Source organism: Heterocephalus glaber, unplaced genomic scaffold (genome assembly GCF_053883595.1).
Source record: "Heterocephalus glaber isolate CG9 unplaced genomic scaffold, H.glaber_assembly_v1.0 deba00000621, whole genome shotgun sequence".
Classification (NCBI taxonomy): domain Eukaryota; kingdom Metazoa; phylum Chordata; class Mammalia; order Rodentia; family Bathyergidae; genus Heterocephalus; species Heterocephalus glaber.
Window position 1 is genome coordinate 29,195,217 of NW_028258153.1, and position 13,903 is coordinate 29,209,119.

At 35.7% G+C, this 13,903-nt stretch overlaps 1 protein-coding gene across 5 annotated transcripts in view; it reads right to left on the reverse strand.

Annotated features, from left to right (window-relative positions):
• The window catches only part of Braf (B-Raf proto-oncogene, serine/threonine kinase), a 183,032-nt gene that overhangs the window by 99,036 nt on the left and 70,093 nt on the right, over positions 1-13,903 (reverse strand). For all 5 annotated transcript variants that reach the window (XM_004851286.3, XM_004851285.3, XM_087206321.1 and 2 more), the window contains exon 3: positions 3,364-3,627. In XM_004851286.3, coding sequence (XP_004851343.2) covers positions 3,364-3,627 — 264 coding nt within the window. The remainder of the gene's footprint in view (positions 1-3,363; positions 3,628-13,903) is intronic.

The window sequence follows — 13,903 nt, forward strand, 5'->3', positions numbered from 1 at the left end:
TGTGAGGCAGGTGGCAGAACCACTGAGCTAAATCCCTGGCTCTCCCTCAGCCTTTTGAATAGATGTGTTTAGAGGCATGTAATATCATCCCTGGCTTGCCCCAGTTCTGCTGACAATCAGTTGTTCCTACTTATCTGAAGACTAGTATTTTTTTCAACACGAGGAAATTTTCTTAGGTCTGTGAATAGTTCTTCCATTCTAGATTATTCCTGGGTGGATTAGTACCTCCCCCACTCCATACACCCTGGTTTTGAGAAAGGGTCTCTCTCCTTCAGCTGCCCAGGGTGGCCTTAAACTTGCAATCTTGCTGCTTCAGCCTCCCAAACAGCTGGGATTACAGGTGTGTGACCACTCTGCTAACCTCTACTTTCTGCCTCATTGGATTTCTCTGAGTTTCATGAAACATCTAATATTCAGTTTCACTCTGATTTCTCATCCTGACACTCACGCAGAACTCTCCAGGCAGAAATTTCATTCTGTCAAGAAAATAACTTTATTCTGGGACAACTGCTAGAATCCCTTCACTCCATACTGCACGTCCCAGGGAACTGACAGGGGCCCTTTGTGGATGACTCCAGCAGGTTGCATTCACAGTTCTCTGGACTTCTGCAACAGATGGCTGACTTCACACTCAGCAGCCCGTTATCAGACGGCTGAACTTATGTGACAAGCATTTTTAAAATTTATTTTTTTGAATTCAGAACTCTTAATGTTTTGGGGGGGAATCTTGTTCACTCTGGTTCGTCACAAGGCTCACAACTAACACACACTTTCCACATGTTCATTTAAATACTTAACTTGCCTGGTTCCTGAAGACATGATTTTCTTCTACTGCCAGGAGATCTTTGATTAATTACTATTCCAATATTGCTCAAGAGGCAAATCTTGTTCTTTGTAGCTGCTGAACAGGCTCTATGGTTTATGAGCATTTTGTTGAAAATAGCTCCCATGTGGATCTAGTTCCAATTCTTTTTTGCTTTTATCTTTTGGCTTACTCACTTATAGAATCATGTATACTCTTATCTTTCAGGAATTCACCCAAATTTTTAGTCATTGCACAGCATCCTATCCTGTTTTTATATTTTACTGATGTATTTTTCATATAACTTTATTGGCATTTCAATATAAGTTTTGGGGCAAAAATGTAAAGGTAAGTGCTAAGTCTGCAATCAGACTACATATCTGAATCTTCTTTAAAAAAATATTAACTTCATTTTGGTGCTTGATTTCATTTACTACTAGTGCTGTAGGTTCTACTGCCCTCTGTTCCTGAGTGTTCAGGACTAACAAGTATTTTTTTCACTGAGGACCTGCTGTTCACTATTACAGTTTTACTTAGAATGTATTGTCCTTATTAAGATAATGTATGTACAGAGCTTTCCACAGAACTTGGAATATGGCACAGTAAATGCTTAAATAATAAATTTTAATACTAAGGTGAACTGAGTGAGGAAAGGGAGAAGAAAACTGAAAGAAAAGGGTTCATATAAAAGGGAGAATGGCAAAACAATATGCTTAAAAGAGTTTAACACCATAGACCTGTTTATTGACTATTCATGAACTCTCCTAAAGTTCATAATACTCGCAGAGTACTGAATGTGAATAGTTAAGCTGAGAGTTTAATAGATAAGAACAAGTCATTTATTTAAGCCTAGGCAGGATTATAAAGGCAAATTTAGTCAACTGCCTACTATAGTGATGGCAAACCTTTTAGCACTTTCAATGATGCAAACAGTGAGATGCGACATGTACCATAGGTTTGCCACCAATGGCCTAGTAGTTCTTTAATTATTATCATTTTATATTTTTAAAGTGGTTCAACTGTTTTTATTGCATTTTAAAAGGGAAAATTATAAAATTTAGTGGTAGTATTTTTGAATTTAAGGATTCTCTTAGGCTACCTCATAAATATGAAAAGGCTAGGTTATCCTAATCATTTAGTCTAAGAACTCTGAAAAGTGACCTCTAATGCCACCAATTTTATTTAGTCAGAGCCACAAACTCACACAGTTACTAAGTTTAGCAGAGCCTGAATGGAGCAAGAGTACTGTGGTGAAGAGAGGGGAAAAGCCTGGACCTTGAGAATGCATTTCTCCCTTCTGCTTATGAGTACAGGAATAAAGAATTCATTTCAGATCCACTGGGGATGTAATATTTGCCATAAACTGTGTTGTTAACAGGCTACTTGAAAGACAGGATTTCTATCCACAGACAATTGCATATAATTTCACCTTATATTCCTTTAAGGGAGCATCCATGGAAAGACTGCTTAGAAATTTACCATCTATATGTGGGGACAATAGTGTTAATTCTATTCTACATAATAAGAAGAGAAACAGTAGGAAAACTGAATTTAATTAAGCAGTAATTCTATACAATGAATAGAGTATTTTATTAGAACTACCTCTTCTCTGTGGAAGAAAGGGCAAGAAAAGTATGCATGAATGAATTTCTGATAATAATTCCTTTAGAAAGTATTTTCTAAGTAAGATCAAAATCTACAAGCTAGTAGGTAGCAACTCTGTTAGTTTTTTAGTATGGTCTCTTATGCAAGAATTCTTATTCTGGGGAGGGTATAATTGCTTTATAATATATTTCTGAATCAAAAGGGAATTTCTGGAACACTGAACAACAGCAGTTGTACTTTTCTGTTGTCTTAGAAAAAACTAGTCTGATCAATTGATTTAGAATTTTTTAAATAAATGTTAAAAGCCAACACACATAAAAAAGTAGTGATGTCTACAGGTACATTACTTATTAGATCTCTTGACAATATCTGTTGCACTTGAGGATTAGAGATCATCTATAATTCTGCAGACTTCTCTGCTTTAAATGTTTTCTCCATCCTATGCTGTTCCAGTAATGATACTAATAATCAACAATCAGAAGTTGTGTAGACAAGAGGAAAAATATCACGCATATTGAAAACTCAACATTAGTAACAGAATGGAGATTTCTTAAGGGGGAAGAAAGATTACTTGACATATATTATTAAATAAATCAAGTCTGAAACTACTTGATTCTTAACTAGCACTTAGACTGAAGTGTCAATGTTTGGTACGTGGGTTGAACTGTCAAATTTGATAATATAATTTTTTTTTTTTTTGTACTGGGGATCAAACTCAGGACCTTGTGCTTGCAAGGCAGGCATGGAGCCACTGAGCTAAATCCCTGGCCCGTGACAATATAATCTGTTCTGGTTAGGATATATAGATTTTGGAATCAATTATGTCTTTCCCATTTTTGCTTGAAATGGATATTTCCATTTGCATGACCTCTGAGTATAAAATGACAACATTAATTTTCAGTAACTATTCCTGAAACAGACAAATAGCGATACGATGACATTAAAAACTGACTCACCACTGTCCTCTGTTTGTTGGGCAGGAAGACTCTAACAATAGGTTTTTGTGGTGACTTCGGGTTGCTCCGTGATACATCTGTAGGATTTTGAAAAACTGAAAGAGATGAAGGTAGCACTGAAAGGCTAGAAGAGGAAGAAGATGTAACGGTGTCCATTGATGCAGAGCTAGAAACAGAAAAATCAGTTCCATTCCCGAGGGATTCCAATAACTGCTGTTCTCTTTGTTGGAGGGCATCTAGCTTGCTGGTGTATTCTTCATAGGCCTATAAAATAAAGTAGACTAACATTGAATCTTTAATTTGTCCTGGCATTAACAAAAGAAACTATGAAATTTCAGTCTTTAATTATAATTTTCTTACAATCTAGCTAGCAGAGTTTTAAGTTAGATGTTATAAAGTGCTGAAAATATCATTAATGAATACTACATCCCACTGAAACCTTACATAAAGGTGACATCTAGATGGTCCATGAATATTAATTTAAAAATCACAGTATTTTCTAATTTTCTGATACAATAATAATTTACCAAACCACATGTCTAGCATAAGATAAAATCTTATACTACATCAAGATAAGTGTCTCCTTTTCTATTACATTTTATTTTCCAGAAAAGTTGTAGGCATGAAACCAGCCATGGTGGTGTACTACTATACCCAGCACTCAGGAGGCTGAGGGAGGAGGATTCTGAGTTTGATGCCAGCCTGGGCAACATAGGAAGTACCAGGTTAGCCCTGACTACTGAGCAAGACTCTGTAAAAAAAAAAAAGTTGTAAACATATAAAGTTCTCTCTCTCTCTCTGAGTATTAAAAGAGATTGAAAAGGGGATGTATTAGGAGAGACAAGACTAAGGTCCATAGCGTCAGACCTCACTGTTAGCACTAAAACTTCCTCAAAAGGGTTTAGAAGATGTGTTAACTGCCACCTTCTTTCTGAAATAGCTATTAGTTAAAATACTTTATTCTTACACACACACACACACACACACACACACACTTTATCCTTTTCACTATAGATCTGCTTGAAGAATAAGAACTTTATTTTAAAATGTGGCTTCCATCCCACAGTCAGGAAATTCTGGGGCTACTATCCATCAGGGCATCCTCATAGAAGTTTCACTTGACTAAGGGTATATGGTCAAATGACCATCGAAGATATCAAATTACAAAGGAACAAAGTGATGATGAAAGCACAAAGATGGAATGTGTGGAGTATGTGTTAGTAGTTCTTTTTTTTTTTTTTGGTACTGGGGATTGAACTTAGGACCTTGTGCTTGCCAAGCAAGTGGCTCCATCCCACCATAGTTCTTTAAGACAGTGCTGATCCCTTCACTCATGGTCCACTATGCCAGACATCCCAGACAGATATAATCCCCTACCATCCCAGACAGATGTAATACTACATATGTTAATGAAAGGCTACAGGGAAAAGTCACAGATTTTAATATGATATTTCCTGTCAGTGAGTTTATAATTAGGCTATGGAGAAGCAGAGGGCTGTATTTTAATTTACATTGTGTGTGTATTACACATGAGAAATAACACTCTTGACATCAGGAAAATGAGGAAGGAGTGGGGACAAGGCTGGTACTTGGATGGAGGAAATAGGAGAATCCTTTGCACAGGAGTAATCTGCAAAAAAATAAGGAAGTGGGAATATACACTTAAGACAGAGGATGGCCGGGGATTTAGCTCAGCGGTTTCGCTGCCTGCTGCACAAGCACAAGGACCCGAGTTCAATCCCTGGTACCAAAAAAAAAAAAAGACAGAGGAAAAACTATAGACTAATATAGCCAAATGCTATACAATACATGGGACAGAGTAAGGGATCAAATGTGCATGTAGAATTTAAATGAAGAACAGGTACACAGTGGAACAAGATTGAAATGGAGGTAAGGGAACAGGTTGTAGAGTAGATACGCCATGTTATAAAGTACAGCCTTCATTCTACAAGCAAAGGAGAATTATCAAAGGTAGAGAAGAATGAAAGAGAAATTTCATTTCAATTAAGACCACAGAACTGTGATGCACTACATCTTTCCACATTACTTTGAGGAAGCATAAAAAAGGAAAATACTAAAATGAACTAAAAAAAAAATGAACTACTGAGGTAAGGGACCTAAACTGCATCAAAATGCCCTTTCCTTCCTTACAACCTAAATTGTCCTCTGATCTTAAACTGTTTCATTAGCATAGTAGGGCATTATAAATGAATCATTTCAATTTTTTCTGAACTGTGATTCTGTTTAGCTTTCAGTTACAACAGCTAATTAAGGGTATCTCTCTAAACATGATTCATTTATCAACTCTTCAATCATTCAAAAAATATATATTGAGCATACAAGTGCCCAACACTATGTTGCACTGGGCTCTGATTTAAAGACTAACTCACATTTTACTCTCTGATGGTTATAAATATGCAGTCTAGGAAATAACAAATTCCTGCTTGCATAATCAAATATTCTTATTTACATTCATCTGGGCAAGTACACTTACTATATAAAATCAGCCTCAGGAAAGGTTATTTTCTTATCAAAATATTAGCTTTAGTTTTTGAAAATACATTGGTTCTTCCATTATGGATTACTAGCATTTCACTGCATTTACCAATGCCCGTCCTTTGGTTAAGTACAAAATGCATGCTTATTCCACCCCCTCATCCTCTTAGCCACAGTCTACCAAGGTGCTTGGCTCATCTTGCCTCTTTATCCTTGCTACATTCCATGCGAACTCTGATTATTCTTTTAATACTCCTCCCTTAGAGTTAACAAATCTATTTTAAGGGTATTTATTTCCACCCTATCTTCAAGACTTAAGAGACACACATACCACCATCTTTACAATCTGTAACTTTTCATATCCCTGCACGCACACACTTACTCCACCTTGTTAAATATACATCTCACCGTCACATTAATCTGTTCAGGTTAGCATTAGTCTCCCTCAGTTTTTCAGATGTGAACCATCATTGTCTTCCTTCCTATACTGTGTGGCTCATCACTTCAAAGATGCCCTCACTAAAATTTTTAATTTTTTGGCAAATTTTTTTTTCTTTTCTCTTTTATGGAGACAGGGTCTTACTGTACTATGCAGCCTAGGCTGGCCTTGAACTCATGATCCTCCTTCAGCCTCCCTGGGATTTAGGAGGCATGTGCTACCACTCCCAGTTTCTAGCTACTTCTTGTTCTTTTATCAACAAATTTGCCAAATACCAACTTTGGGTAAATCCTTCTGTTCATTTATTCCATTTTTCCCCCTCAAACTACCACACAATGCTAGAGAAAATTAAAAAACCAAACAAGGCCAGTTAGTTCCATTATCAATTCATGGAACTTAGATTCATCTGATACTTTACAATGCCGTGTGAAATATTTTGTTTTTTTAACTACATAGTACATTCTTTACAATACTTATTTTCACCTTTTTTGTTTTTCTCTGGATCCCAACTTCATCCTCCAACCCTTACTCACTCTGAAAAAAAATTGCCTTTAACTTTACCCTAAAGGTCAAATTCATCAAATGAATGCCTTCTCTACTTTCTTTGCCTGAACAACTCTCCACATCCTTCCCCAATCCCTCTGCTACTCTCAATTCACTGGCCTCTATACTGGTGGCCTTGTCCCATCATCATCCCCATTTTCTTTTACATTTTCCAATTCTTCTCTTCCTGTTTTGTAAATCTACAAATGTGAAAAAGTCAGCCCCACATAAACCCACATTTCAACTACCAACAATAAAATTCCTTTGGGTCTTTCAAATGTTGCAGATATCAGATACTTGTGCAGGATTCAACTTTTCAAAACCCCTACTTCTCATCAAAGTTCTATTTATTTTTCAAAGTTTAACTCTAAGCTTTTTTGATAAAAACCAAAAAGCTGTCCTTTCTATTTATTCTAGAGACTACCACATTCTTATCCATAATAATGAGTAGTAGTGAAAAAAAGCACTAGTAATTCCTTCTGTGGTTGTTACTGTTATTTACTAGACTACTCGGCTGAGTTCTTGACATGATTCTCCTAACTTGTATGCTAGCTGAGAGCACAAACCACATCTTTATTTTTTTTAAGAAAAAAAGGGAGACTCTAAGATTTAATATCAATAAAATGACATTTCCCAAGTTTATCTACAAGCCCATTGCCAACATTATCAAAATCCCAGTTTGCTTATTTTTATAGAAACCAACAAACTGATCCTGAAATTCCTATGGCAAGAAAAGGACTCAGAATAAACAAAACGATCTTTTTTTAAAAAAAATTAATTTTATTGGTACATTTAAGGTATACAATATGACATTCATCACTGGAAATTTGCACCTGTACATAATCCATCTTGGTCCTTATTTTTTCCCCCTTCCCCCGCCCTCCCTTCAACCCCTCCATCCCTCCCTATTTACAAAGACTTTGTTTCCATTTTTTCATTTTCTCATATTAATTCCATTCCCTTCTTTCTTTTCCTCTACTCCTCCCACTTCCCCTTCCCACCTTTTCTATTTCACGTTATCTATTATACCTTTTAGTCCTTATTTATACTTTCAGTTTCTCACACTAGAGAAACTATTCAGTATTTTTTTTTTTTTTTTTTTGGTACCGGGGATCGAACTCGGGTCCTTGCGCTTACAAGGCAGGTGGTGGAACCAATGAGGTAAATCCCCGGCCCACTATTCAGTATTTACAGGTGTGTCCTATTTATTTCACTTAAGAATATGGCCTTAACGTGCATCCATTTAGCCATAAATATTTCTAGTTTCTCATTCTTTATGGCTGAGAAGTACTCTATTTTTTAAAAAAACCACATCTCTATCCAGTCTCCAGTTGATGGGCAATTGGGCTGCTTCCAAGTTTTAACTATCATGAATTGTACTGCTACAAACATGGGTGCACATATATCACTGTGGTATGATTCTTTTAATTCTATGGGGAAGATACCCAGCACTGGAATAGCGGGGTCAAATGGGACTTTGTCCTAGTTCTTTGAGGTATCTCCATACTGATTTCCACAGTGCTTGCACCAGTCTACACTCCCACCAGCAGTGGAGCAGGGTTCCTCTTTCCCCACAGCCCTGCCACCATTTGTTATTGGTTGATTTCATGATAGCAGCCATTCTTTCTGGGGTGAGGTGGAATCTCAGTGTTGTTTGCATCTGCATCTCTCAAATGACCAGTGATGCTGAACATTTTTTCATATGTTTATTTGCTATTTCTACTTCTTTGTCTGAGAAATGTCTGTTCATTTCAGATGCCCATTTTTGGATTGGGTCTTTAAATTTGGGAGGTCTGATTTTTTTAAGTTCTTTATAGATTCCAGATAGTAGACCTTTGTCTGAGGGACAGAGGATGAAAATTTTTTCCCACATTGTGGGCTGTCTCTTCACACTGCTGGTGGTTCCTCTTGCTGTGCAGAAGCTTTTTAGTAAGACTGTTTAGTAGATTGTTTGTGCTAGTTCATGGGCAACTGAGGTTTTGTTCATAAAGTCTTTTCCTACACCAGTGTCTTCAAGAGTTCTACCTAATCTCTGTTCCAGTTGGTTCAGCATTTCTGTTTTAGTATTTAGATCTTTAATCCATTCTGATTTTAGTTTAGTCCATGGTGAGAGACACAGGTCTGGTTTTAATCTTTGGCAAGTTGAAACCCAATTTTTCCAGCACCATTTATTAAAGAGGCTATCTTTCCTCCAGTGAGGGTGTTTGGCTCCTTTGTCAAAGATGAGGTGGCTGTGTTTCTGCATCTTCTAATCTGTTCTACTGGTCCTCAGGTCTGTTTCTTTGCCAGTACCATGCTGTTTTTATCACAGTAGCTTTGTAGAATAGTTTCAAGTTGGGGATTGTGATACCCCCTACTTTGTCTTTATTGCCTAGTATTGCTTTTGCTATTCTAGATCTCTTCTTGTTCCAAATGAATTTTTGGATTGTTTTCTCAAGGTCTGTGAAGTATGCTGCTGGGATTTCAATTGGGATTGCATTGAATCTATATAGCAGTTTTGGAAGTATGGTCATTTTCACTATGTTGATTCTTCCTACCAAGAAGCAAGGGATGTCTTTCCATTTTCTGATATCCTCTTCAATCTCTTTTTTCAGAGTGCCATAGTTTTCAGAGTAGAGGTCTTTGATTTCTTTTGTTAGGTTGATTCCTAGGTATTTCAGGTTTTTGGATGCTATTGTGAAAGGAATTGATTGCCCCATTTCTCTCTCACTGAGTCTGTTTTTTGTGTACAGAAAAGCTATTGATTTTTGTGTGTTGACCTTGTATCCAGTTACTTTACTAAATCTGGTTATTAAGTCTAGAAGACTTTTGGTGGAGTTCTTAGGGTCTTCTATATAGAGTATTATGTCCTCTGCAAATAATGATAATTTGACTTCTTCGTTTCCTATTAATAGAACAGTCTTCAAAAAGAATTAAGTTGAAGCACGTATACTTCTTGTTTCAAAACTTACTAATAGCTGTAATAGTCAAGACAGTCAACTGATTTTCAACAATGGTGCCAAGACAAGTTAATGGGGAGAATAACTGTCTTTTCAACAAATGATATTGATACAATTGGATAGTCACATGCAACACAATGAAGTTAAACTATTACCTAGTATCATTTTCACATTTACTCAAAATGCAGCATATGCTCAAATACAGGAACTAAAACCATAAAACTCCTACAAGAAAACATGAATTCTTACAACTCAGTAACAGAAATGCATATAAATCCTGATTTTAAAACAGGCAAAAGACTTGAAAGATTTTTTTTTTTAAAAAAACACACAAATGACTAATTACATGGTTTCCTAGTATCATTAATCATTAGGGAATTGCAAACTAAAACCAAACTGAGATACCAATACACTCCTCCTAGGATGGTTGTAATCAAAACAAAATTGAAAATAACAAGTGTTGCTTAGGCCATCAAGAAGCTAGGCCCCTCATACACTGCTGGTGGGAATGTAAGAGTACAAAGATTCAGCAGTTCTTCAAAATGTAAGGTTACCACAGGACCCTGCAATTCTGTACCTAGGCATACAATCAAGAGAAGTGACAAATATGTTTACACAAAACCTGTATGTGAATTTTCACTGTAGAATTATTAATAATATCCAAAAGGTATAAATGGCCCAAGTATTCATCAGTTGATAAATGGATAAATAAAATGTTATCCACATGATGAAATATTTATCCATAAAGCAAAATGAAGTACTGATACATACTACAACATGGATAAACTCTGAAAATATTATACTAAGTAAAAGTAGCCTGTCAGTCACAAAAGGCCACATGGTGTATGATTATATTTATAAAAAGTATCTACACAGGCAAATTCATAGAGATGAAAAGTAAATCAGTCGAGAAACTAGAGACATTTATAGCTAAATGGATGCATATTGAGGCCATCCTCTTAAGTGAAATAAATAGGACACACGTGTAAATATCGAAGTTTCTCTAGTGTGAGAAACTGAAAGTGTAATTAAGGATTAAAATGATGAAAATGAATAACTGATAATTTGAAATAGGAAGAAAAGGTTCAAAGGGGTATGGGTGGCAAGAGGGGAAGGGGAGAGATCAGAGTTATAGGCTGGAATCTGGAAAGAATCCACATATAGACTGTGTTTATAACTATAGGAAGAGATGTAGATAGAGACTAGGCTGGAGTGCATCAGTGGGTTGGGAAGGAAGAGTCACTGAGATCAAAGGAGAGAAGGGTGTGTTTCCAGAAGAAGCACATACAACTATGTACAGTACACAGTACGTGATAGTGTGATAAATGACTGTTACTGTTTTATGTACTTAACATGCTGTGCTTTTCATCCTTTAGAGCATAATCCTACTTATATAAAAGAGTTTACTGTAAAACAGTGCACTGCTATGCCAGTGGTAGCCTCATGTATCTCGTGTTTAACTGTGTATCTGGATAATATCAAGGGGCCATCACAGATGATTGATGTATACCTTTTCAGTTTGCACTTAGAAGTTGGCGCTATGTGTGGTACTTTGCGATATACACGGATGAAATTGCCAAATAACATATTTCTCAATTTATATTTCCATCACATGTCACATGACTGAAGTTTAAATTTAAAAAAATTTGGTCTATGTGGAGTCTATTAGCTAATTAGAATTTTTTTTTCAGACCACTATTTGTTCAATACTAGTTTTGAAAATCTTTCTAAAACAAATCACATCCTTTGATATCTTGTTAATGCTTGAGATTTTTAAAAAATTATATGGAAAAATGTTTAAGTACCTTTCAGTTTTGCTTTGGTTGAGTTCTATTATATTTGAATATTATTATAGTTTTTTCCCTTGCATTGCTTTTCTTTGAATGATTTTAATTTTTGTATGTGTGTTTAGTGAATGATAATAAAGTTATACATTTAAAAAAAAGTAAACCAGTCATTTCTCTGAGCTAGAAGAAATGAATGCTAATGGATAAACATTTTGTTTTGGGGGGGGTGATGAAAATGTTTTGGAGTTAGATAGTAGTGATGATTACATACACTTTTTAAAAAGTTGATCTGATGTGAATTATTTTTCAATTAAAAAGGAAAAGAAAAAATCCAAGGGTTTACTTAATTTTAATGTAAGGAAAAAGTTAAATAAGACTTTTATTTATCATTTAGTTCATTAAATTTATCCTTACTGATATGGACACATGCCTATAATCCCAGACACTTGGGGGGCTGAGGCAGGAAGATCATAAGTTCAGGGCCAGTCTGGGCAACTTAGTGAGACTTAGTGTCAAAATAAAATTTTAAAAAGGGCTGGGGATGTAGTTCAATAGAGCAGCATTTGCCTGACATGCACAGGGCCCTGAGTTCAATCCTTAGTAACCCCCCATACATAATTATTCTTACTGAGCTCGATCTCACAGTATACAATTAAATCTTACCAACTGCCAGCACATATACATACACATATATATAATATATAAATTATATATGTAATATATAATATATATTATTTATATATTATATATATTATATCTATCTATCTATCTATCTATCTATCTATCTATCTATCTATCTATCTATCTATAGTGAACTGCTCTGCACTCCACAGGAAGCACCTATCTTCGAGTATTCTTTTCATTGCATAGTTGTTCAAATGCCTCTGTATCGTCTTGGCTCTACACAGACTAAGAGTCAGAAAAGCTGCCAAGCATCCTAAGAATGCCATCATGACTGAGAGCACAGGCTCTGAATTCAAAATATCTTGCTTCAAATACTGGCTATATCATTTACACTCCATGATCTTGGCCACATGATTATTAAACCTTTCTGTGCCTTTGTTTCTTCATCTAGAAAACAAAAATGAGAACAGTAAGTATACCTCAAAGGGAGGATTGAAGATTAAATAAGCTACTGTATGCTCACCTAGTGCCTGATCCACAGCAAGTACCTAATAAATGTTAGGAGCTATTTTTTTTTCATCATCATGTAGGGGACCCATATATTCTCAGGTAATTGGGACTCAATTGTCACAACTAGATATGGAGAGTGATTCCAAAAGCACCCTCTCTTCAACTCTGGGCTCCAATATATTAGGTACAGAAAAAGGAATCTACTATTAGAAAAGCACTTCACATTGAATCTTACACACAGAAAGCATTCAGATTATTTGTTGATGAGTGGATACAGGAAAATTGGAGAAAAAGAAGAAATTCTAGGGAGCAACTTTTCAGGGTAAACAGCTTTTCTTCCTTTGGATGATGGCTTAAAAGGGGGAAACTGACTGAGACCAATTTGAAATTCTTTTTTTTTTTTTTTAAATTCTTTTACTGGTACATTTTAGGTATACAATATGTTTACATTTATCACTGGGTACTTGTACCTGTACATGACATATCTTGGTTCTTATTCTTTCCCCATTACCTGTGCGCTCTTCACCTCCTCCACCCTTCCCCATTTACATATATTTTGTTTCCATTTTTTTTCTTTCCTCATAATTTTTCCTTTCCCTTTCCCCTCCCACCACCCCTATACCTTTGGACCTTTTCCTATTTCAAATTATCAATTATTCATTTTAATCCTTATTTACACTTTCAGTTCCTCACACTAGAGAAACTATTCAGTATTTACACACGTGTGTCCTATTTATTTCACTTAAGAGTATGGCCTCAATATGAAATTCTTTTTAGAGTATCATAGCTCATTTCACTATAGTTATAAAGGGAATTAACAAAATGTTCATTATTATCTGTTGTTAGTAGGAGAAAATCTTGAACAACTTAAAAGTTGGTTTTTAAATAATGGTAAATGGAAAAAGAAAATGAAGATTTCTGATTGTGATATAATTAATTTCTCTGTTTTGCTTCAAGGAAAAGTACCTCCTTGCAGAAACATCAAAGGGATTTCTGTTGAAACACCACAGATGAAATAACTGTAGTACAACTTCTACTTGTCAGTGCACAAGCTAAGAAAAATATTGTGAGCCCTTGAAAAATTTAACTCTTTAGCCTCTTATTTCAAGAAATACAAGCATAGTCACAGGTCTAGTGGTGACAGTGATCTCATTCTGATCAAGGAGATATAAAAGGGAGATGGACAGGTTTTGGGGGAGTTT